Below are 26,508 nucleotides of genomic sequence, written 5' to 3'. Positions count from 1 at the left end.
CTTATTATTCATACAGTTGCTTTTTAATTTTATATTCATCTTTTAGAAAAGGTCTATTATTTTAATTGATGGATGGACATAAATTCATATTTGTGTATCTAGCACAGTTTTTTTTTCTTTTAAAACGGTTAAAATAAAGGATTTTACTGCGGATGAACTGTATGCCAGGGAGGAACTAGTTAGTGTCCTTGTCAAATATGAAAAAGAAATAAGTGTTAATTTTTTAAAGAATAAAGGCTTTTTCTTTCAAAAAAAAAAAAAAAGAATAAAGGCTTTTGCAATGTATTGATCTATTTAATATGTATGAAAATGCACAAATTAATGGTATTATTATTTCCAAGGTTTAACATACTACTTTTCAAATTCTGCCTATGTTACAGACCATGTTAGACAGTCAAAATCAATATAAAATTTAGTGGAATCACTTATAGTGTGATTCATGTAGTCAAACTTATTTGACGGGATAAGACTTTTGTCGTTGTTTGTTGTAACATATTACTCCTCACACACAATCGATAAAAATTGGGTTGGATTTATGAATGAGGAAATGAAAGGATTTAAGAAAAATAATAATACTTAGAAATGTTGTTGAGAGGCAATAAGCTAGTATGATGCAAATGAATCTATATTATAGAGCACAAATTAGATGGAACCCTTGTTCATTTCAAGGCAAGACTAATGGCAAAATGATATACTCAGACATTTGACATTGATTACGAGGAGACATTTGGAAAATGGAAAAGATAAATATCTCATGTTGTTTAATTTGGATGGAAATTGCAATAATTTGATGTTAAAAATATGTTCTTGCATGGAGAATTAGAGGAAGAGCTATATATGAATTCCATCTTATTTTGGTCTTACAAATGGAGCTAACAAGGTGTGTCATTTAATAAGGCCTTATATGGACTAAAGATGTCCCCTCAATCCTCATGCATGGTATTGAAGATTCAAATTGACAAATGTGTGATTGCGCTAAAGGCATAGTTAAGGAGATCATACTTTGTTCTTCAAACATTGACAAGGAAGAAAATTGTTAGTACTTCATATTTATGTTGATGATATTATTATTACATGATATGATTTATCTGAAAGACAAATACTCAAAGATAAGTTATCAACAAAATTTGAAATGAATGACATTGAACAACTCAAGTATTTCTTTAGAATTGAGGTAGCTCACTCAAATAAAGGAATATGTATCTCTCATAGAAAGTATGTGTTTGACCTTTTGCCGGAAACTAGAAACATAGATACAAACATGCTAGTTTTTCCATTGGCAATAATTTTCCATACATAATTTTCATCTTTATCACTTTAACATGTCTTCAGAGAACCCACTTAAGTTTTTTTTTTTATCGAAAGAGATAAGATTTCAATAAGACGGTATTTAACTTGAGACCCAGAAATTTGCTCCTTATCAATGTCTTCTTTTTAGTACCAATTTGGGTTGGATAATTAAGGTTTAACTTAAAAAAAAAAACATGTGTATTTAGGACACACATTCCCCCGTTTAATATATTAGCTCATTTTGCACGAAATAAAATACAATGTTGATCCTTTAAAAAAAAAGATACAATTGCTGATTGATTCAAATGCAAGTAAAGGTCAGACACTTGTGGTCAACACTTGAAATTATGGGAGTAACTTACTAGGTTCTCCATTTAATATATTAGCTCATTTTGGGCAAAATAAAATGCATTTGCTGATTGATTCAAATGTAAGTAAATTCTTGACATTTGTGGTCAACACTTGGAATTATGGGAGTAACTTAATAGAACCGAAACATAAATATTTAAGTTCTATAATTTTTCACTTTTTCTTTCTTCTTCTTTGCACATTTTTTCAAGTTTCATGTAGCTTTTTTATAGGGATTTTTTGTCGACCTATTTCAATGATCGGTATGAGTCTTTTCCTTAAAAAGAAAAATACATAAAATAATAGGTCCATCTCAACGTGGCAAGCAAAGGGACAGTGTAAGCAAATGTTAGATTTATGGTGTATGCCATGTGGGGGATTCCTACAATGACAACGTTTGTGTGAACTCTTAGTAGCTCTTAGTGTTACCAATAACCTTGTGACTATGCCTCCAATTCTTTACATTTTCAATGCAAACTTATTCAAATGGTCAGAATATACAGCCAATCTTATATTTTAGTCTATATTTAGATCTCTTTCTTAATGATTAGGTATATATTATCTTAACCAAATGCAGCAACAATGGACACACCATATACTAGCACCATAAAAATTCATAAATTTTATGTATCTATAATGCAAAAGGGTGTACCAATAATTGGAAGCAAGTCCCATAATATTCCTTTAACGGTACGTGGTAGTGTACTGCAGTACCACGCACTCACATTACAGCTCACTTTGAGCAAATAATTATCACTCAATAGTTTGCTTAATTGTTTCACCGCAAAACAATAGAAAAAGAAATGTGGAATGGGTCCTTCATGAACCCCTTTCAACGGTACAAAACCCAATAAACTTCTATTTAATTAGGTCCACATTGTCCCTTTTTTCACACCCCAATTGCACAATTAGAATCCACTTTATTGATATGTCATGATCACATTCACTTTTTTGTTTATATGCTCAATCCAATATTGACACATGTCTTTTTTTAAATATGCTTATTCTTCTCTATATATATGCATACATTACACAACATTTTCAATTGGTCATGTTATATGAATGCAACATTGTTATCTGCATACCAAAACAAAACCAAAAAAATTTTGCACACCATGAAAGCATCAACTATCCTAAAGAGCTACCTCTTGCGTTCAAGGTCTCCGGCGGCCGTGGCTCCTTTACCGGAAAAAAGCCGATTTGATCAAGAACTCACAGCTGAACTTGACACCCTTGGTGGCGATATTGAGTTAGCTCAATTGCTTGATGCTTCCATCACTACTCAAAAAATTGTCTTGAATTCCCTAGTGAACGTTTCTTATAGAGATGATTCCGATCGCGGGGATGTTGATAAGTACTTGGAAGACAACGTTGAGATTCTTGATGTATGCAATTACTTTGTTGAAAAAATTGAGAGCATCAATAATTATGTAGACACATTGAAAATGGTTGTACATTTAGTTGATAACGGTAGTGCAAAGCATAATAAAGTTGCAACAATACGTGCAACGGAACTTTTAGAATCATCATGTAAAAGTGTAGAAAATAGATCATGCAAAGGATTGAAAAATTTGTTAAGGCAAAGACTATGTCATCGTGAAACAAATATAAGTGAGATTATGTGTGGTTCTAAGGCTGTGACATTGATGTGTTTAAGGTTTCTTGAACATGGTTTGTCATTTGATTCAAAAAGTGGAATTTTACCAACAATGAAACTATCTCAACCTACAAGCACTTCATGGTTGAGATTGTTACTTGAATTGACAAAGCAAGCAGAAGCAAGTGTTGATGAGAAGAAGCTGCAGAAAAGGAGATCATCTTTGTTGCAGCAGACAATGGATGCAGCTAGAGAATTGAGGCAACAGATGAAGGTGGAAAAGGAGATGCAATCTTGTGTTGATAGATTGAAGAGAAATTGCAAAGAATTGGAGGATGAAATTGAGGATATTGAGGGAAAAGTAAAAGATTTGTATAGATGTTTGATTGATGTTAGGATGACCCTTTTGGGAATTCTTTCTCAAGCATGAATTCTTTAGATCTATCTGATTAGAATAGATAGTTAGGAAGCTTTGTTGATTAGGATAGTCACTACATAAGTGATGTAACTTTGCTAATGTATAGTGTTCAAAAGGAAGAAGTTATTGATGTGTATTTTGTGTGAGATATATTGTGAATGTAAAAAACGAATCTCTATTATCTTATATATTAGCTAGCCCAGTTTCTTCTTGTGATATCTAATTACTTTTAGTTTTTTGTGATGACCTCCTCAATGCTATATGCATATGGTTATTTGTCCTTCATTGTTCAGCAACATCCAATCCAATAGTCATAATAACTTATAAGTTACAACTCATTTCACAACATTTGGAATTTGAATATAAGATGTGAGTAAGGAACTTAATTTTTTAGTGAGAGAAACTCTGCCTTCTCTCTAAGTTTTTTTTCTCTTTCACTTATCGAGTAGGGGTGATTTTAGGTCAATTTTTTATCTAGAATCACCCCTCTGCATCTTTTTTTCCCCTTTCTTTCAATCTAAATAAGTGATTTTCACATACATTTTCTTTCGTGTTTTTTCGTGATTTTGTCGTCTTAGTGCGACATTGTGTTGTTCGTCGTCTTGTGCGGCGTTGTTTGATTTCGCATCTTTTGTTGTGCGGTGTTCGTTTGATTTGTATTGAAAGATCAGCTCCAGACAATCACAAATTCAATCAATAATGGACGTCAACGTTGTAGATCCAGAAGCATGGGTATTCTGGTGATTTAGATTTCATCATATTATTTGTAGGCATTTTGCGGTTGTATGTTATTAACTTGGGTGTTGTGAGTTTGTTCGCAGATTCACCCTATACGTTTTTAGCGATATTGATCATGTTATTGTTATTCTATCAATTTGAATGAATGAACATCCTTTGTTTTTGTCCAAAAAAAATATGTGAGTCAAAAATTTACATCAAGAAATATGAGCATTGATAAATACTGTGAAAGAATTACCGCAAAAGCATCCCGAATTTGAAACCAACCAGGAAAAAAAAATGCATATGGCCGGAATTCATGTGAAGTCAAAGAAAAAGTGGTTGGATGGAATAAAGGTTGCAATGGATTCGCGAGAATGGCATTCACTTTACATAGCATTTTTTTCAAAAAATATTTAAGCTTGATTTGAAAATTGAGAATTTAGGACAAAATGTGATGTTAAACTAGTATTTGGCTGATTCTTTGCTTAGTTCATTGAATGTAATTTTCTTAAGGTTAACTATTGAATAATTCCGCAGCAAATTAGGATGTTACATAATTATGTGAGTGGGTTGTGTTTTGTTATGGAAGTGACAAAAAAATCTGTCTCTTTCTCTTTATAAGACTCCCTTGATTGGTTAGTTGGACCTTCGTAAGATTCTTGTAAAGTTCTCTATTTGTGCTAAAAAGCAATAGGCAAATGTCTCTGTTAATGTGTACTTGTTCTAATTTGCTTGAAGAGGAAATAAAATTTGTTTCTTCCGCAAAAGGAATTATGAGAATGAGATGAGACAATGCACAAAATGTTTATGCTTCTTTCATTGTCACAAAAAAAATGTTCTCCCTTCCTTGACATCTATATACCCGTCAGAAAGAAATTAATTTCATGAGCTAGCTGTCTATTTGGACTCATGTTCTGGCTTAACATATATGGTTGCTCGAGATTGGAGTATAGCGAGAGGGGAATGAGGTTTAAGAATATGCATTGGCTTGAATCAATCCATAGACTCTAGCGTCGACAAATATGGTTTGGAATTCGATTTAACCATTAACTCGTTGAATTTAATTCATGAATTAAATGAGTTTAATTTGGGTTGAAAATTAAGTTCATTCACTAAATAAGGTAAAATTGAACTATAAATAGTTCTATTAATTTAATTCATGAGTTAGATCGATAAAGACGTATTTAGAAGTGAAAGAGTATTTTGAAGAATTCTTAATTCCAATTCTAGAATTTTGTTGATTTTTATCTATGTTACATGAACTAGTTTTTGTGTGGTTTTGTATTTTTGTGTGTTTGGAGTTGGATACTTTTTAATTTTCTATATTTATCTTCATATTTATGCCGATCTAAACTTTGTATTTGTGTCTACCCTTTAAACATATTATTATTTGGATAACTTTTATTTTCGTTCAATTTTTGTCTTCTAAAAAAGTTAAAAGGTCAAAGATCTAAAATTGAACAGAAATTAACAAATTGGACAAAATTGTTCAAAAAATATAAACGAGTCGAACTCATATTATGAAAAAATGTGTGGTGAACTCTAGTCAAATTTCAAACTAAATTAATTTTTATTTAATTAAGACGAGTTTAAATGGCTCATTTCGTGCTATGTATACTTCTAACTAACCACTTGGTACATGACGATATATTTGTATACTTCTTTTTATAGGAATATATTTGTGTACTTTAACGGTAGGAATTAAAAAGGCAAATTTTATGGTACATCCAATATTTTGAGCGTACCCGCACATCAAACATTAAATTAATAATTAAATTGATTGTTTTTTGAAGAAAAAATAATTATTTTCTATCGTTGACAACTATAATAATTAAATCTTATTTACCAAAAGCGTCGATGAAATAAAATTTACTTTTTTTGAATTTTTATTGCTCATAATGAAGAATATTGATTATTTTTTATGAGAAAATGTTAAAAATTTAATATAATTCATATAAATAATGAAATGATGTTTTTTTTTCTCATGAGATGGTGTTTTCTAAAATATAAATAATGACAAATAACAACTTATTTCATAAAATGATCATTAATTTATAAATTTATGAAGTAGAGTATCGGTACACCTCAATTTGTGAGGTGTACCATAGAAGCTCCCATTAAAAAATAGAATATACAGGTTGAACTAATAGTACACTTTTAGACTTTTGCAATTGTGCTCGCGATACAATTTAGATCGGTTTCAAGATAAAAACTATATGATCTAAAGATAAAATCAAATGTAATTATAATTGGACGACTCGTTTAAAAAGAAAATCGATATGATTTAATTTGTTGCGGTTTAATTTGAGTTTTTTTTTTTTTTTTTTGTTTGAGGGGGAGTTAATTTTTAGATATTCAAGTTACAATTTTATAATAACACAGCAAAGTAATTTGGTGAAAACAAAACATATAATGTACCTTTTTAAGAGGATATATAATAACATTTAAAATTAACATTATTGTTGACAATCATCAACTTGTATTTAAAACATGAAATAAAAAAATATATTAAATTAAACTAAGTATTACTAAAAAAAAAATTAACAACCACAAAATAATATTTTTTTAGATCTAAACCACAAAGTAATATATTAATACAATTTGTGACACAATAAAAAGAATATCATATTTAAACAAAATATGTTACATATGGCCCATGCTGCGACCTTCGCGTTATTAGCACGACACTCTAACCAACTGAGCTAATGGGCCAATTGCTATTTTCATCACAAATATTTTAGATAAAATTACCATAGTTATTCCTTAACTTACTTAATTTTAAATAGAGAAATGCTATGAACATCCTCTTTGTAACACTTTTTTTGTGTGTTAACCTTCAGGTTCTTAAGGGGAAAGGACCCTAGTAAATCAGAGTTCAGTTAGGTGGTTTGTAAAGTCTGGTCTAAAATTGCTCCACCCAAAAATCAAACTCGGGTTCTCACGAACGATCCATCATTTAATGAAGTTCATTAACCACTTAAGTTAACAACTTGATTATTTTCAAAATTCGCTCTCTTATTAAATGAAACTCAATTTAAGTTTCACCAAATAAGAGTCCGAGTGTTATTAGAAAGGGAAAAAAAGGTGTCCATATAGCACTTCTCTTTTAAATATTTGCAATTTAAAATGTTAACATTGCAGGTATATGGAATTCTATTATTTTTATGGATCATTGAATCTATTTATAAAATGGAAATGTTAACGAGTGCTTCTGGGACATTCTTTATGCACTTTAAATGGTAAGTTTTTAATGAAAAATGTGTATTGAATGCATTGGAAATTATAATAATTGATTTTAAAAAAAAAAAATTACTAAATTTAAAATGCTTAAAGAGTATCTCGGACGCACTCGTTAACAAGATTCTTATAAAATTTCACCAAGTTTATATGATAAAAATAAAGTTGTAATGCAAAAGGTTTGTCCCATTGATTTTAAATAAGTGAGTGGTTGTGTTTTGTCATGGAATTGACAGACCACTCTGTCTCTTTCTCTTTATATGCCTCCCTTGATCGGTTAATTGGACCTTCTTGTAAAGTTAAATTTGTGGTGAAGAGCAATAAGCAAATGTCTCTATTGATGTTAATGTCTCTATTGATGTTAAACTTGTTTTAATTTGCTTGATGTGGAAGTAAAGTTTGTTTCTTCCGCAAAAGGAATTATAAGAATGAGACAGTGCACAAAATGGTTATGCTTCTTTCTTTGTCACAAAAAGGTTCTCACTTCCTATGCAATGCATTTACCCTTCATGTGAGCTAGCTGTGTCTATTTGGACTCATATTCTGAATTAACATGTATGGTTGCTTGAGAGTGGAGTATCAATTGTGACATACTCCTGCGACAGGGAAATGTACTTTAAGAATATGCTTGTATCAGTTTCATATACTTATAACAACTAGGTGCATGTCAATAATAATATATTTGTATACTTGAACAATGAGAATTAAAAAATATATATATAATATAGAAATTGAACTAATGATGGTACACTTTTAGACTTTCATTTCATTACTACAACAGTTATTGTGAGTTGTGGCTTTAGCCATGAGCATTCAGTACATTTCAGCAAAATAAAATGAAATATGGCCCATGCAGGTTTCGAACCTGCGACCTTCGCGTTATTAGCACGACGCTCTAACCAACTGAGCTAATGGGCCGCTTGTTATTTTTATCATATATATTTATGACAAAATCACTTATGTGGTCTCATAACCTATGCGCAATCTACAATGCTCATTCATATTAGGTATGACAAAAGAACTCGTACCAGCAGGTATCCTCCCGAATTCGTCCCAATTTTGACAGGAAAAATTCATATTGATAGGCTTTTTGAGTTTGAGTTTTCCCTAATTTCAAAATACTACATCGGAGTGGATAATGCGGACATTTGTATGCACTCCACTTGTAACACAATTACATTTTTACGTCTCTTAAAGCAAATCCCTTAACAAACTCTTAAATTACATGTTAATTTTTATTTTTTCCTCCCCTCTTTTTTTGTTTAAAAGAAAAAAGAAAAATGTTCAATCGACGTAGTTTTTGGATTATTATATTTTTAATAAACCAAAATAAGATCCAAATTCATACGGAAATGGGGCAGAGGATACCCGAAAACTATCAAGTATGAGACTGAGATTTTATTTTTCAGCCCAACGAAATCAAGGACGGGTACGAGAATGCTCGAACTCGTTGGGTTCAGGAACGAAAAAGGAAAAAAGTATCTTTGCCCCTGTTGTCATGCCTACTAAGTGCCTGATGGACAGCCTGAACCTTGTACTGTTGCAGTTTTATCATGTTTTTAGATTGCAATGGTTATGTCTCTTCATATACTTGATTAAGAGATGTAGTTTCATTGTCATTACTGGATTAAAAGTGAACAAACACAACTCTTGATTCAAAAATTTGATCATATATGATAGTGACCATTGGTGTTACTTTTCATATGTGAAATGGTTGTGTCATGTATTATAAATACATGGTTCTTGCAAGTCAAAAAGTCCACAAATTTTGTCATTGTTAGATGCTAATTGTTTGTCATTTTCAATTTCTAAATCATCCTTCTCTTTTGTAAAGCATGAGTCCTTCTCTTTTGTAAAGCATGAGTGAAGTGTATGAAACATTTTTCTGTAAACTATTATTGAAACATATGCTTAGTGTGTTTAAGCAAATAACATTAAGGATTTTTAAAGTATTTTCAACGAGATTCACAATATACCCCTTTGAATCCAATATACATAGATTGGTGGGGGAATTTGAAGAAATTAACTTCATGTTTCTCCTCAACTCTTTTTTTAATCATTCTTGGCTTTTCCATTGTTGTCTTTTGAACTATTGCTCTTGACATGATTATGTTCACACATTAAACTTCATTCTTAAATAGTCATTTTTATATATAGATATTTGAGTATACTTTTTCCCTTGCTTAACTCCAACATATATATAGACATTGTTTTCTCACACTAAGAAATTCAATAATTTACGTTACAAATTTTTTTTATAGTAAATTTACAAGACCCCGTAATTATATTAAATTTTCTATATTTACTGTTCATTTATTTGTTATATATTGCACTTCAATACAATATCAATTAATAAATGTGTAGATGTGTGTGTATGACTCTTACAAAAAATTTAAGACCTTACGAATTTTATAATCAGCATTGCTATAGACAGCGAGAAGTATTGTCCTGAATCCATCAAGAATGAAAATAAGCCAATAAAAAGCAGCTGTGAGAGGAAATCATGGGAGGTGAAACTAGTGGATGGGTGGCATACAAGCCACATGTGTCTTGAAATTCTCGGGATAATTTTATTTCGCTTGAAATAACATTTTTCTTTTATAATAGACACGTCTTTGATTAGAACATTTATCATTTTGAGAATAACTTTTTAACAATGTATCGGAAATCACGATTGAAAGCGATCCACCATTGGTAGGCGTAGTTTCGTGTTCACCATACACTGTGTGAGAATAACTTTCTCACAATGTGTGAGGAATCACGATCAAAAGTCATCCACCACACGATCCATCTCTGGCAAGCAGAGTTTGGTGTTCCCCAGACACTATCATCACGAAAAATAGACTTTTCAAACACAAAGTAAAGTATATATCATGTTTTACAACCATCTTAAAAGTTAAGTGGAATTGTATGAGAATAAATTTCATATTTCGTTTTTGAAAAAATTATTAATTAGTTTACTTTTATATCTATAAATTGCAACTCCTCTCTTAATCCAAAATCCAAATCAACATGGAAGCATCGCATATGAACATCAATTATCTTTAGGCTCTAGAGAACACACCATGAATATCACCAAAGGGGATAATTGAAAGGGTTATAAAGCCACCACAAACTCCTACTCCTTTCTCCATCACTACTTATTCATCTACTGGAGAAGGAGGAACAAGGAGAAAGTGTAGGTTACAATGTGTATGCATGCAAAACATGTAACAAATCTTTCACTTCATTTCAAGCACTTGGAGGCCATAGAACAGGATAATAGAAGCCTAGAGATGATGATGAGATGGGATGTTTTTTTTATTTTAAACCTTATGATTTGAAAATTTTGAAGTTTTTATGTCAAATGTCACTGTTAACTAAGTATTATGGTTTTGTTTTGTTTTGTTATGGAAATGACAAAACAAAACAAGCTGTCTTTTTCTCTGTAAAGTTCAATCTGTGCTAGAGAGCAATAAGCAAATGTCTATATCAAAAGTAGTTTTATTTCTTGAAGAGGACATAAAGTTTGTTTCTTCCATAAAAGGAATAATGAGACACAACAAAAGTTATTATGGGTTCTTTGTTACAGAAAAAGTTCTTACTTCCTAGTTCCTACCCCTTCGTGAGCTAGCTGTCTATTTGGACTCATATTCTCTGAATTAACACATATGGAGTATCAATTTTGACCATACTCCAGCTAAAGGGAAATGAACAAAATGAGCTTAAAGAATATGCATATGCTGGAGGTATCAGGTTCATATACTTCTAAGCACTAGATGCATGTCAAGATATAAATATTCTTGAACAAAGTGGTTTTTTTTTTTAAATTTAAAGGAGAAATTAAAAATAGAATTTGAACTTGTAGTAAACTTGTACACTTTTTACCTAAAAAAAACTTCCACTATAGTCAGTTACTGCTTATTCAGTGAATTACAATTTGCGTCGGTTTTGTAAAGGTTCGTCAAAAAGATAATATTTTCGTAAAATAAAAAAAAAATGGCCCATGCAGGTTTCGAACCTGCGACCTTCGCGTTATTAGCACGACGCTCTAACCAACTGAGCTAATGGGCCACTTGTTAAATTATTCACAAATATGATATAAATACCTATTCTGAAGAGAGAGAAAAATAGAAAATAGCCAAATACTGATGCAACTGCAACGCTGCGTTTTATGACACTGATTCCGTCACCATCTTCTTCCACGATCGTGTTCAAATTAGGGTTTTTCAGAGTTTCAATGTTCCCTCACTTCTTCACTCACATTTCTGATTACGCGTTTCCAATAACCAATTCTCGAAGTTCATCACAATTTCGTTACCATATTTCGACAAATCAATAGCTTTGTTCAACAAGGTACGATTTTTCTCTCAAACGGTTAAAAACATTCTCTTTTCACTCTGGTTCAATTTATCTTTGCATGTTTCGTTAGTTTTAGCTTAAGGTTCTTTTTTTTTTTTTAATTAAAGTTTCCGTTTTTTTTTGTTTCATTGTTGCTGAATTGTACTGTGTTGTATCATTGTATGCATATTGAACTCCTGTTTGGATTGGCTTATTTGAATATTTTCTACTGGTATAAGCACTTGTGAGACTGTTTAGTAATGCTTGTGAAAAGAGCTTATAACATGTTCATAAGTTATTTTCAGCTTTTTTTCATCAGCACTCTGAGATAATTTATGAAAATTGCTTATAGATTATACAAAAACAATTTAACTTTATTTAGGGCCTGTTTATACGTAAATGCTTATCATTGTAAGTGTTTATGCTATAAGCTGCAAATTTAGGATATGTTTGATTGACTTATTTGAGTTTATCTACTACGAATACAATTTTACTTTATTTTATCTTGTGTAAAAGAAACAGCTTATTCATAAGTGCTTACGTTATAAGCTTCAAATTAAGTTGTTTATCCAAACAGGACTCTAGTTGTTTATCCAAACAGGTCCTGAATGTTTTATGTGTCACTTTACTTGCAGTGACAATGGCTTATGTTGATGAGGATGGTACTTCTGGCTCTGGAGAAGATTTGAATATGTTGGATGGACACAAACGTCGCCCTACTGTTGTTGTTCCATCTGGTTCTGGTGGCCGGAAACGGAAGGCTACCGGGGATACTATAGTTGATGCTATGCTGGAGATAGCAGCTGCTTCGAAGATGAGAGCATCTGCAATTTTGAAGAATGAGGACATGTTCTCTATTAGCAAATGCATTAAGGTGTTGGATAAGATGCGAGGTGTTGATGAAAGAGTTTATTTTCATGCTTTGGATTTGTTTGAGAATAGTTCTTCTGCCCGCGAGATTTTCATCTCTATCAAGAGTGGAAAGAGATTGCCATGGTTGCAGTGCAAGTGTGGTGTCCCCTTTGGTTGAAATTGTTAATGAAAATGTTTTGATTATCATGTTGAATAGGTCTCATAACTCTGTGTACAGTCAAGTAGATTGAAATGGAATTGTGTATATGGATTTGGAATTTTTGAATGCTAATGGAATATGTTGCCCTTTTCATAATGTCAAATCTATTTCTGTTTTATGCACTGGTGGAATTTGAAATGCTTTCTGAAACTATGTAGTAGATGCATAATTAATGAAGTAGTGCTTGTTTGATATCGCTGTGATTTTGATAAAATCATGGCAAGTCACCGTAATTTTGCAAAAGCTACACTTCGTAGCTTCAACAAAAGCACGGTGTCACCGTGATTTTGTCGAATCCACCATGATACAAACAAACACGTTTCTTCTTGCACCATTCGTACTCTGAGTTCATCTTTTGCACTAGTCGGGCTGGGTGTGGTTGACCTTGAAATGGATGAGATGGAACTCAATACACCTGTTGCTGGCTACTATCATGGAGTTGCAAGCTTGCACATCTGAGTTGCAGATTATACATTTATACTCATCTACCTTGGTTGGCTTGCTTCAGACTCAAAATCTGTAGTTCTAGGCTACCAATTGAATTGGCCAATCAGACTAATAAACACCGTTGAGCCTAAAGTAACTTTTGATTAACATTTTATATGAACCAAATAAAAATCTGAAATTGGTCAAGGGATCCATGCAGACACATTAAAACATGATCAAGAATTGTTACCTAGAGTCAAATTTAAGTTCTTCTAAACAATTCGTCCTTTGGTGGAGCTCATTAACTGTTTGGTTTAATTGATTTATCTTTGTTGCTTTCAATAGTACATTAATTAATTAATATCTGTGAAAACAATAGCACTATGAAAACTATAGCAAGCAAATTTTATTTCTATATGTCTTAAGTCAATAACCGTTCTACATAAACTATGACTGCTTCAGTTACATGAGACAATATCTTTCCAATTAAGTACATTAATTAATTAATATGTTTGTTGATTATTTCATCCCACCATCACTCCCCCAATAGAAGTGAAAGACAAATATAATCTCTCCTAAAAACAAAACAAAACAAAAATTAATTCATCGACAAGAAATGCACCCTTGCAAGGGTATATTCCTTTCCTGCAATCCAAACACCAGTTTGAGACCATTGTATATCTTCCCAGTCCAAGTTCTCCTCCAACACCTAATCATTAAGCAAATATCCAATCATCATACAATTGAAAAAATTTAAATATGCATTCTACATATTTAGAATGAAATGGAGAATGATATGAAAATACCTCGACATGTTCAAGAGGCAGAGGGATGCCAATCGTGCGCATCAATTTCTGTGGCAGAGGCTTCTTACAACGAGACCACCGGAACGCATCAATCATAACATGATCAGGCTCACTTTTTTCACCATTTGCAGAATGTGGATGGTGATTTTGAGCCTTCTCAGCGCCTGATTCATTTGCCTGAGTTGCTGGTGTAGCCTTGACCAACTTCTCTCCAGCAAAACATAGTTCGTATCTACAACAAAATGACTCATTGTTAAAAGAACACCAGAAGGCTTTTTCTATGTGACTTCAACAACACCTTCATGAATTCTTTGAACTCAATAAATTTCTCAAAGAATGAAGTTGTATTATAAATGAAAACAACAATCATAACATTGAAACTTTTTTCAATATAATTTTACATAAGCATATTCATGTTACATGTGACATTCAACAATAACAATCAATGGATTCAATGCAATGACTTTTTAAGAGATACCATATATGAAGCACATGACAGTTTATGCCAGTACAAATTACTCATTTAGTGCAACAACTTCCGTGTCAAAATACCTGGTCGTATGCGTCTCCAAATACAAAACTTCTCCCTTTTTCAATCGAGCAGATGTGTATTGTGGCTTTTTTAGACCCTTGTCTGCTACAATGCTTATACTATATTTGATCCTGATGATTAAGAAACACAAAATCCTGAGTAAGGATGGGTGTATAAAATAACATCAAGATAAGGTGCAGAATATGTCGTATTGCATCTGTTATCTAATATAGGATAAGAAATACTGCTTCTGATCCATATTGCATAGCCAAATATTGACATGTTTTAAAATATTACTAAAATAACACAAATTGGGTTTTATTATATTTGCACCAACACAGCACAATATTAGATTAGTCAATTAATTTACCAACATAAACTACCATACCAAGGCTCATTGCAAAGATTGTACTGAATCGTGACTTCTCGAACATATCTTTGCTGCCGCAATGCATTCTGAAAAATGAAAGCCACAAAGACAGACGGTAAATACTAAAGGCCGGGTCTTTCTAGCTGGCTAGCAACATAAATATCATGCTTCAATACGAGTGGGACATTATATTCTTCTCAATCTTTTTTTCTTATTAATAACACTTTACTTTTAATTGGAATTAATAACACATTTATGGAAACTGATAGAAAGACAATCTTTTAAAAAAAACAATAGTTTGTTTGCACCACCTGGAAAGTATAAAAAAGCGCAATTTCTGAATCCAGAAAATAGAACATAACCAACTGAACAGCCCAAATACAAAAAGTAAAACACCGAAACTTTTTAACTTCAAGAAATTAACACAGTGCATGCTTGAATTATTGAGAAGCACAAATGCAGGCATCAACAAGTTCCATCTATGAAACAACATAAACAATTATTGATTATATTTTGGAGGCAATTATTAGATGTTGAATTTGCTTATTAAAAAAAAGATGCTGAAACAAACTGAAGCTGCGGCCCTGGTAGTCATTGTCCGCTCCACAGCCACTGGAGCAAGGGTCGGCTCAATAGTTGATGTATGTGTAAGGCAAGGTTCAAGATCAATAGTTCCACCTCCTTTCTGAAGATAAACAAAATGAACAGTTAGATATTAAGTAGGTAATATTGATAGGAGATTTTGCACACTATTTGATACTACCTTCACAATGCAACACCGTTCGATTCGATAACTGCAGCCAATTTTAGCACCCCAAGCACGGGAACGTACATTGTTTCTCAGTGTAGAAATATAGCCTGATGTCACATACATAATTAAAAAATTTAGATTGCCAAATAAATATTCAAATGGAAAGAAAAAGAAACTGTATGTCTCCTAAATCCGATTTTAAATATATTCTCAGTTCTTAGTCATTTCCATTAAAAAGGCAATTAAATGTTACTGAAGATAATAGTGATTAAGGCTGTATGGACATACAATCTTTTGGAGGTAGCACCCGTATGGTTGCGCGTAACTCTTGTATGGCTGCAGGAGGTGGAGATGCTGTTGGGCGACAGTAACCTGTATGCATGAGAACTGTGCAGATACTAACGTCAAGCATGTATCTTCCAGTATATGTAAGAACAAGCTACTGCACCAGTTTTGTAAAAGACATACCAGCAACAAGATCGGAGTCATATGTGTACACATCAGTCCCCCAAAGCTGGCCACCTCTGACCTGAATACAATAATGTAACTGTTACTTAATACATGATATAGCATTAATAGAAAAATCATGTTTGAAAAGTATTACAATTAAATTTTAGGGATATACAGAAAAAGGCAAAAAAAAAAAAAAAAAAAAAAAAAAAAAATCGAAACTTGCATCTTGTGGAATCATTATTATTTTTTAAATATAAATCTTCATGCCAAACTAGGGTGCATAAATTAGTTTACGATAGTAGCATTGGAAGTAACCAAGCCTCAGATTTTCACAATAGCATAAAATTGAAAGTTACTACTTTTCACCCCATTCAGCTCCATTGACTAACTCGACATTCTGAACAAGTTCAAAGAATTTCAACCAGATTTGACTGACTCTAAGATGGCCCGACTGCAGTTATTTGGACCAGACTAGCCAATCGAGTCCAGTAATCATTGCATAAACCACTCACCCTTATAATAGTAATCACTAAACTAAGTTGTTTTCAACTGTTCGATGAAAAAGCATGCTGTAAGATAGAAGTATAGGATGGATTACATACTGACGACAATTTCAAGATCAACTGAAAAGTTCAGACCTACAGTTCTTTGGTTTAAAAATAGCAAGCAAAGGACTTAAACTTCCAAGGAAGACTTCCAAGAATAAGAGGATAACTACTTGACTAAAAAAATATACGCAGTCTTAAATAGAGGTGGAACTATGGAAGAAGCAGAAGATTCAGATAAATCAAAAGGTACCGGATTATTGGCAGAATATGGATAATGATGTCTCAGAGCCTCCTGGGTGAAGAGACAAACAACATTTTGAAAACATTTAAATCTAAAGCTAATAGAGACTTAGATCAGATCGTGAAGAGTTAGAATCTAAAGCTAAGAGTTAGAATCTATGTTATTTAAAATGTGACCAAAAAAAACTCTAAAAGAAATACAACTATTAGATACTATACTAATTTTATTTCACTATCATAGGATTCCCTCTATTTCAATAATCTTATTTTCTTGTTCCCTTTTAACCACCCAACATTTAGTTTCATTCAACACGTGTTTACAATTGTGCTTGAAAATTTTCCTTAGCTTGAGTGGTACTTTCTCATCACAATTCGTGCACTCCTCCATTTCATCCGCCTTGTTGGGATCCTATGGTCAATATCCCCTATGTTTCCCCGTCATTCTATATGATAGACTTGGGGTGTGGTATGGTATACAATTTTAATGGCATGTTAAATAACACACGGGCGCGCGCACACAGACATATACATTCAGAAAATATTTATTGCATAATTATTACTGTCCTTCATAAACAAAGGAAGCAATCTTGTTTAACAAACAAAGCCAACAGTGAATGTTCAATGGTAAGGAACGAGACCTTTAAGTATTAAAAGGAATGCATATAAAAGAGCATCAATGTGTATTTATAGTGTCTTGATAAGCTGCCTCTTTAGAAAAGGCCTCTAATAGTTTCCAAAATGTTCATGAAAATTATGAAGAATGGCCAACCACAATCAAAGGCTCAATTAAAGGAACAAAATATGTGAAAAGAAAAGTGTTAAATCAGAATTTTAGTATCTTATATTGAAATGTTACTAGTAACAAATTTATAAATTTAATGCAGCATTATATTCACTACATCAACGCAAGCAGAAGATGAAACAAAGGTAAAATGAAGGGAAAAAAATAGAAGGAACAGCTACACAAACTAATTTTATCAGAATAATAATATCTTTTAAAGCAGACATTCTAAATATCAAACAAGCAGGAAAAGTAGTTCGTGTAATATTAAATGAAGCCACCAAAAGAACGCAATTGATGAGACTCTTTCGTCAATTGTACAATAATAATAAAAATGAAGCTTACTTGGCGATTTGTAGCAGTAACATACTCGGACGATATCCGAATTTCCAGAGTGGGGCCATTTTTAGAGCTTTCACCATTTTTTTCAATTTGAGATTGAGATGATTCATACTCCGTCCACAACTTTATCAGCTCTTGCATGCTTTCACCAACTTTATAAACAACATAAGAAACCTCAACTTTACCTGAAATACCAGAACTTATATATTGGAAAAAGCAAAGGAAAAAGGCACTTAAGAATATTAAGCTCAATCTTCTCCATTCCACCGCTAAACAGTGCCAGCAATTGATTATCAATGGGCCAATAACAATTTCTGCCGGCACCTGTGTTACTTCATGAAGCCACTGAAACAAAATGATAGCATACCTTGAGACCTGCAACATATATGTCCAGCTATAGTTACTAGAATGAATATAACGAAGGACCATACTAAAAAAACACCATAAAAATAGGATTCAATCGATTAAGGTAAAGAAACAGCTATCCAATGTAATTATGAAGCTTCAACTTTTATAACGGAAACATATATAGACAATTTTACAAGATATTTGAATGACAGTATATTTATTGGATAGATAATTTAGCAAACAATGAAACATGAAGGAAGAGGAAGAAGGTACCCTTCGTTGTCTTGGGTGCGGGGCCTGAAACGAGGCTCCCGATTAGGCACCTGAGGGCTCCCCCGTGATCTTTGTATCCTCTTACGGTGCTGACCACTATAGTTATAGACTTCACTCTCCTTTTCTATTGCCCCTTGCCCATCAGCACATCCATCGTCTGATTCCTTGTCAAAGCCCCTACTGCGCTTATCAGACCTGTCTCCTACTAAATCAGCTTCCCTTTCTTTTCTCTTGTCTTTAGCTTCTCTATCAACATCTTTTTGTTTCTTCTGCTCCGGTAAGACAGTTTCTTGTTCAGGAACCTTAGCCGATCCATCAACAGGTTCCTTCTCGTTATTTGAAACATCTTTCTCGGCTCCATTCCACGACTCCCTCTTCATCTGATCCTTTTCCTTCTCTTTTAAATTTTCTTTTTCTTTGGGAAGATCTTTTTTCTCCCTCTCCCACCTTTCAACATCTCTATCTTGCTTCAGAGGTTCTTTGCCGTCACCAATCGTATTGCTTACTTGTACATTGTTTCTACGATCATTCACAGATTCTTTCCAGTCACTACCCGTGTTGCTAACTTGTATATTGTTTCTACGATCAATTCTTTCTTTTTCCTTCTCCCCCCAGTCCCGATGCTTCACTTCCTTTCTTTTTCTATCTTTCTCTTTAGATCTATCGTCGCCTTTGGAATCAATTTTGTTCTCCCCAACAGCTTCACGAGCTTCCCCACCATACTCCCTTTGTTCTGCTGATGAACTCTCCTTTCCAACCTCGAGTGAAGCTTGTGTATTCCCACGTGACATAGGCCAGGGTTCCAAACTCGCGCCAGGAGGATCAGAATATATTTTTGCCCTATGGTATTTTTCTGATTCTTTCCAATCCAAGTGAAGGCCGCTAGCCGCATTAAAACTATCTTTTTCTGTCTTAGTATCACCTTTTGAATCATTATGACTATCCCGATCATGTCTAACATCCTTGTTGTCATCTCCTCTACCTTCAACATGTGCATCCTTTTCACTTTTAGCACTCTGAGGATCCTTTCTTACTTCTCCAAACATCTCCTTTTTCTCAGTCTTCGTATCACGATTCTCAAACCGGATATCTCTACTATCCTTGGATTCCCTTGATTCTAACCTCTTCTCAGGACCAACAGGATGCTCGGCATGAGGATCACTAGAAGACGACGGCATCCGATACACTGAATGAAGAGGAGATCTTCTCTCCACATCACGAGGCACTTTTACCACCCGAGAATCCTGACCTATATCATAAGACATATGATACTCATTTGAAACTGACGACGGCGCCAATTTTGGATACGCACCCGCGTCTTCATGCGGGTGTTTTGAAGACGGATGAACAGACTCTTCATGAGATTTCTTAGGTGTACCACTCATATTGAAAACCCAACACAATCATACAATTCAAAAAGAAAGTAATCTTTGCTGTCTATTTCTTACACTAAATTCCACAACACCATAACTGCAAGCCAACAAAAGAATCGAATTTCAGAAGCATTCAAGAAGCAATATCTTTGAACAACACATGCATTACTATAAATGAAACACCTTAAATATATAAAACAGTATATGCTCTAATCAAAGAGACAACAATTGATAAATAACACCCTCAATACAGTACAATTAGCAGCAAATCAAACTAACAACATATAATATAAAAGCAAATATAAAAAATCCAAATTGAAATTGTTGACTTGTTTCTATAGTTACAATACAGATAGTAGGGTTACCATATATACAATAAATTACATTAAATGTGTGAGCTTACCAAAAGGAAATGGTGTGAAATTGAAATTAAGAAGAAAGATTATAGCAGTAATAGATCTGAAAACCAAATTATGAAAAAAGTAAAAAATAAGCAACCTAGAGAAACAAGATGAATTAGAGAAACAAAAAGAAGAATATGAAACACAATTTAACGTTATAGTAAGCACTAAAGTGTAGAATTAAGGTGAAAACATGTAACAATTTCAACTGAGAAACAATATGAAAGAAGATGCACTAACTAAAATGATAATTTAAAAAAAAAATGAAAAAGTAAAAAGAAAGAGTGGTTAAGGAAAAGGAACTACACATACATTTTTGTTGAATTGTGATTGTGGAATTTGGAGATGAAAACCCTAGAAATTGTGGTAAGTTTTGTTTAATTTTGATTTGATTTGAAGTTTGGGAATTGTTGAGACATAGAACAGGTTTTGTTTGAAACAGGTTTGTGTTGTTGTTCTACTACGTTGTTGTTGTGTTTGTGTCTTCGTTCGTTTGATGTTTTTTTGAGGAGGCTAATGTTGTTAAGTTTATTTATGTTTATGTTTTTTTTTTTTACAAAGCCACGTCAGAATCTAATACCGTTCGAGTTGAAACTTATTACAAATATAGTATGCTTGTGTTGTTCCAATGAGACACGAAACTATTATAGTGTAGATGTTTAATGACCAATCTACCCCCATCATGTTGTAGAAAATGCTAGTTGAGTTCATATCATTTATGTCTTTATGCTTGCTAAACATATGGATATGAGTTTTGTCCATTGGGTATGAAATATGTCAGCTTAGAATAAATTTATAAAGGATAAATGATATTTGTACATCTATTTTATGACAACTTTTGAACAACTTTCTCTCTCATACTCACATAATATTATTTTCCTCTCTCTTCCTTTTTCTCTCTCCATTGTTTTGACCAATTAGAAAAGAGAGAAACAAAGTTGTCATCAAAGTTGTCTTCAAATGGATATACATATATCACTACTCTTTTTAAAATCAAAAAAACTATTTGTATCTTTAATAATTATAAATTAATTAATTAACTTGGTAGGGATAATACATAAAATATGCACCCTCTAAAGTTCGAATCTTGAACATCAAAAAAAATCTTTTGAGAAGGGTAATATTTATGATAACTTTTTAACTAAACTTAAAACAGGATCCACTTATGACATGTTGAGATTTAGATTTAGGTCTCTTTCTTCAACTCGGGTCAAAAAATTTACTTCAACTCAACATATTTTCACTCATTATGGACAAAATAAAGTCACTTTCTTTTTCGTGGTTGAAGGAGAAATTTGTTCAGTTCTCTCTCAATTATCATGGTTGGTGGATTAGTCCCCTCACAATGTTGGGCTACGGATAGTTGTTATTTCTTTCGTCTTTCTTTTCCCAGTTTATAAATATTGTACGGACTCTTATGTTTTTACTTGGCACACCTTATGCTAGGAAGGACATTTTGTGTTGATAATATATTTCATTTTAGTCTCTTAAAAAAATGTAAAATAATTTTAAAAAGTTGATAAAATTTTATCAATCAAATTTCCAAAAACAAAAAAATTAAAATAAGACACCTAACAAACTCATAATTCCATAAACTTTTTAGTAGCGGTCTATCATTTTTAATTGCCACTGAAACATAAGTTCATAGCCACAAGATTGAGACTAGCACCATCAATAAACAGATAAATAAAACTAAGAAGTATTATTAGCGTACAATAGAAGTAGAATAAAATGGTGTGACTTAATATCTCATCGTAGTGTTTTTGTCGATGGATAGTTAATTAGGGATCATATAGGATTTCGTTGTGGAGTCAAGATTCTTTCCATTTTTTATCCCTTCCATTTGTTCCATTATAAAAGTTTTTATGTACATTCAATTAATGTCTCCAATTTTAAAAATGTGTGCATTCATATTATTTATTGAATTCAAACCATTAATGGGCACATCTAGGGGCGGGCAAAAAGAACCATAAACCGAACCGAACCGCGGGAACCGAACCGAACCGAACCAAAAATAACCGAACCATTATAATGGTTCATGAACCGAACCGTTAATTTATTAACAGTTCTTGAACCATAACCGAACCATCTTGAACCGAACCGAACCGTTTGAACCGAACCGAACCACTTGAACTTTTATTTTTTATTTTTTTAAGGAAACCACTTGAACTCTTTGTTGGATCTTTCCAAAAAAACAACTTATTTAAAATAGCTTATTTTAAAAAGCTTTTTTACGCAAAACACCTTATTTTAAAAATAGCTTATTTTATGAAAACAACTTATTTAAAAAAAACAACTTATTTGAAAAACAGCTTATTTTAAAAAAAAAAACTTATTCAAAACAGCTTATTTTATGCAAAACACCTTATTTTAAAAAGCAACTTATTCAAAACAGCTTATTTTATGAAAACAACTTATTTTTAAAAAAAAAAAAAACAGCTAATTTTATGCAAAATAGCTTATTTGAAAAACAACTTATTTTAAAAAAACAACTTAATTTATGAAAAACACCTTATTTTAAAAACAGCTTATTCAAAATAGCTTATTTTCAAAAAACAACTTATGTTTTGAATAAAATAAGTTGTTTTAAATAAGCTGTTTTAAAATAAGTTGTTTTCATAAAATAAGTTGTTTGAATAAGCTGTTTTTTAAAATAAGGTGTTTTGCATAAAATAAGCAATTTTAAATAAGCTGTTTTTTATAATAAGTTGTTTTGCTTAAAATAAGCTGTTTTGAATAAGTTGTTTTTAGAAAGAGATCGAAACAAGCTATTTTTAATAAAATAAGCTTTTTTGAATAAGCTGTTTTTCCATAAAAGAAGCTGTTTTCAAAAATAAGTTGTTTTTCATAAAATAAGCTGTTTTTTATAATAAGGTGTTTTGCATAAAATAAGTTGTTTTGAATAAGTTGTTTTTAAAATAAGTTGTTTTTCAGAAAATAAGTTGTTTATCAAATAAGCTATTTTGAAAAGGATAAAAAAACACAATTAAATTCACAAAAGGATAAAAAAATGCATTTCGGTTCAAAATATTGATTTTGGTTCGGTTCAGTTCATACGTAAGAAAACGGTTAACCGAACCATAACTTTGGTTCAGTTCGGTTAGCTCCATACCTGAAACGGTTCGGTTCGATTTTCCCGAACCATTTCAAAATTTCGGTTCGGTTCGGTTCGATTTTTTAGGTTAACCGAACCATGCCCACCCCTAGGCACATCCATTTTATTTAAGAAATGGAGATGATTCCAACGGAAAGTTGTGACATCATCTATCTTAAAAGTGCTTAAAAGCCTAATTTAATAAAAAATATATATAGTAAAATTGTTTTAAAATTAAACACTCACAGGCATAAAAGTATTACATTGTAAACTTGCTGAAAAAATATTTAAAATATAGACAACAATTTGTCACGTTAACTCAATTGACAATCAATCAAGATCAATATGTTGAGTGACTAAAATATAAAACAAAACCTAAACTATCCATTATTATGGTGGCATGTCAACAATTATCATTTTGTCTCTTTGATCATGAGCTCTTCTTATCTCTTTGATCTTGAGCTCTTCGATTGTTGTCGTTTAGTAGTCTATTTATAACGCCCTATTTTATTATTTATTTATTTTATTGAGTTTAATGTTTTTTTGTATAATTTATTTGAATAATTGTGATGTGTTAAATGTTGGTAATTATTAGTAGTTATTATGAACATTATTAGTGATAGATTATAATTAAAATAGATTAATGAGGCATAAAGACAGTATTGGAATAAAGGAGAATGTGTTAGGAGAGATTAAGTGAGAAACAAACTCAGTTAGTGATTATAAATAGATGAGACCATTAGAGAATTAGGGTTACAAAAGAATAGAGAGTCAGAATACAGAATACGTAGAAACTCCTTTTGGGAGAAAAAAGGAGAAAGTGAGAAGTCAGAGAAGAGAATATGAGCAATCTTGTAGAGTCCAAATTCAACCAATCTAAGGTAAGGGTGTGACTAGCTTTCTCTAATAATGGGTTGTATGATTCTAAAAAGGGGTTTAACATGTTGTTGTTTTGTTAGTTTTGATGTTATAGAAATTAGGGTTAAATTGCAAAATTGATTGTTGAAAGAGTAGGTAATCCATTGAATTAACGTAAGGAATGAGGTTCAGAATTGTAGAATAAACATAGGTTGAGTTTCCTTTTGAATTTGGGATTTGGGTGCTTGAAAATTGGGTTTTTGGCTGAAAACAGGTTTCTTCCCGTAGAACTGTCTGTCATCGCTCGCCACGGCGAGTGATCTTGTTCGCCTCGCGAGTGACTTCGATGTCAACTCGCAACGGCGAGTGTTCTACTCGCCTCACGACTGATCAGTAGTAAAAAATGTGATTTTATAAAATAATATTTTGGGTCATGTTTTGTATGGTTTTGAGAGTCTTTTCATGTTTAAACAAGTCTTGGAATCAAATTTGGGCATAGGGAAGTTAAAAATGGGATTTTTTGGTGAGAAATGTTAAGTAGCCTTGGTTTGACATGAAAATCTTTTGTGGATAATTTGATATGATTATATGGAGATATTTGAATGATTGCTAGGTGTTGAATATGATGTTATATGATGTTGTTCATGATTGATGAGTTATTATATGAATGTATATGTTGATTAATATGATGCCTATATGATGCTATTCCTGTTGATGAATTGTGAGATTATGAAATCATTATGGGAAGTTGTTGTTGTTGCATTGGATTGAGTCAATGCATAATCATTTTAAGTAAAGGGAGCTTGTTGCTCTGTTATTTAATCAAAGGGAGCTTGATGCTCTGTTATTTAAGCGAAGGGGGCTTGATGCTCTGTTAATTTTAAGCGAAGAGGGCTTGATGCTCTGTTAATTTGAAGCAAAGAGAGCTTGATGCTCTGATGGTACCACATGCATATTGCATCGTTGAGTTGTCGTTGTTGCATCGTTGAGTTGTCGTTGTTGCATTGTTTAGCAAAATTAATTGATGATTTGTAGTTGGAAATATGTGAAGCATTGTTGATGATAAATGACCGTTGTTTCGAGTTGCTAAATTCTCTAACATAAATGATTGTTTATTAGTATTGTTAACGATGAATTGATGTTATTTTGTGTTGTTAAATTCTTTTATAGAATTATATGCTTATTATTATTGAATGTGAAATCTCACCCCTTCTGTTTGAATGTTGCCTCTACGTGGGTAACGTGAAGATAACCAGAAGTAACCGCTAATGTGAGTTGAATTCCTCGTGTCATCTTAGGAGTCGCTCTGATACGTAACGGGATGGGGATTAATTGTATTTTATTTTCCATTGTTACGTATTCTTTTTATGAATTTATTGTTGAACCATTTTTAGATGAAATTAATTATGTTGATGACGTTGAGGCCTTTAGTGCCAATTTTGTTGAAAGAATAATTATTTTCCGCTGCGACGTTGTTGAAAATTTATTGGAAGCAGATGATTTAAATAAAGAGTGGATTTTAACTCTATTTGTGTTAAATATTATTTTGAAGAAAGAAATGTGACATCCTGTTTGCGATGAACTCTGATTTATTTTATATTATTTATATGTTGGGAAAACAGGGTGTTACACTACCCACATAAATTAGGAAAAACATACGAAAATGAGTAATTGTTTTCAAAAATACAGTATGGCGGGTAAAAGAATATTAATTGCACATCAACAAATACTCGAACACACAACATATATAACAACAATAACCAACATTACGCATGAAAACAACTCATGCATCATAATCTTCAAATACTCGAACACATGGATCCTTTTAACTCGAGGTTGATACAGGGAGAGAATGTGTCTACTACCCCATGAACAAGAAAGTCTACTTAGGATGATTTAAGATTCAATGG

General features: G+C 32.3%; 2 protein-coding genes and 2 non-coding genes across 4 annotated transcripts; 1 reads left to right on the top strand and 3 right to left on the bottom strand.

Annotated features, from left to right (window-relative positions):
* Nucleotides 1–8,454: 8,454 nt before the first annotated feature.
* Nucleotides 8,455–8,528, bottom strand: TRNAI-AAU (transfer RNA isoleucine (anticodon AAU)). Its single transcript has one exon. It is a non-coding gene; the product is annotated as a tRNA-Ile (tRNA).
* A 3,061-nt stretch (nucleotides 8,529–11,589) lies between these two features.
* On the bottom strand, nucleotides 11,590–11,663 carry TRNAI-AAU (transfer RNA isoleucine (anticodon AAU)). Its single transcript has one exon. It is a non-coding gene; the product is annotated as a tRNA-Ile (tRNA).
* A 66-nt stretch (nucleotides 11,664–11,729) lies between these two features.
* Nucleotides 11,730–13,120, top strand: LOC25484515 (uncharacterized). Its single transcript, XM_013613361.3, has 2 exons — nucleotides 11,730–11,945; nucleotides 12,566–13,120. Exon 2 carries the CDS (start codon nucleotides 12,571–12,573, stop codon nucleotides 12,958–12,960), a length of 390 nt encoding a protein of 129 aa, XP_013468815.1. The 5' UTR covers nucleotides 11,730–11,945; nucleotides 12,566–12,570; the 3' UTR covers nucleotides 12,961–13,120.
* Nucleotides 13,121–13,810: 690 nt separating this feature from the next.
* LOC25484514 (DNA ligase 1) lies at nucleotides 13,811–21,164 on the bottom strand. The gene is made up of 12 exons (XM_013613360.3): nucleotides 20,959–21,164; nucleotides 18,873–20,342; nucleotides 18,619–18,626; nucleotides 18,255–18,436; nucleotides 16,356–16,416; nucleotides 16,176–16,274; nucleotides 15,900–15,994; nucleotides 15,708–15,821; nucleotides 15,155–15,222; nucleotides 14,787–14,897; nucleotides 14,235–14,466; nucleotides 13,811–14,137 (listed from the first exon to the last, which is right to left on the bottom strand). The coding sequence occupies exons 2-12, from the start codon at nucleotides 20,255–20,257 to the stop codon at nucleotides 14,027–14,029; spliced, it is 2,466 nt and encodes an 821-aa protein (XP_013468814.1). The 5' UTR covers nucleotides 20,258–20,342; nucleotides 20,959–21,164; the 3' UTR covers nucleotides 13,811–14,026.
* Nucleotides 21,165–26,508: the final 5,344 nt, after the last annotated feature.

This window comes from Medicago truncatula, chromosome 1, assembly GCF_003473485.1.
Source record: "Medicago truncatula cultivar Jemalong A17 chromosome 1, MtrunA17r5.0-ANR, whole genome shotgun sequence".
Taxonomy (NCBI): Eukaryota; Viridiplantae; Streptophyta; class Magnoliopsida; order Fabales; family Fabaceae; genus Medicago; species Medicago truncatula.
Note: the sequence above shows the minus strand (reverse complement) of the source record. Positions and strands in the feature narration are given on the sequence as shown.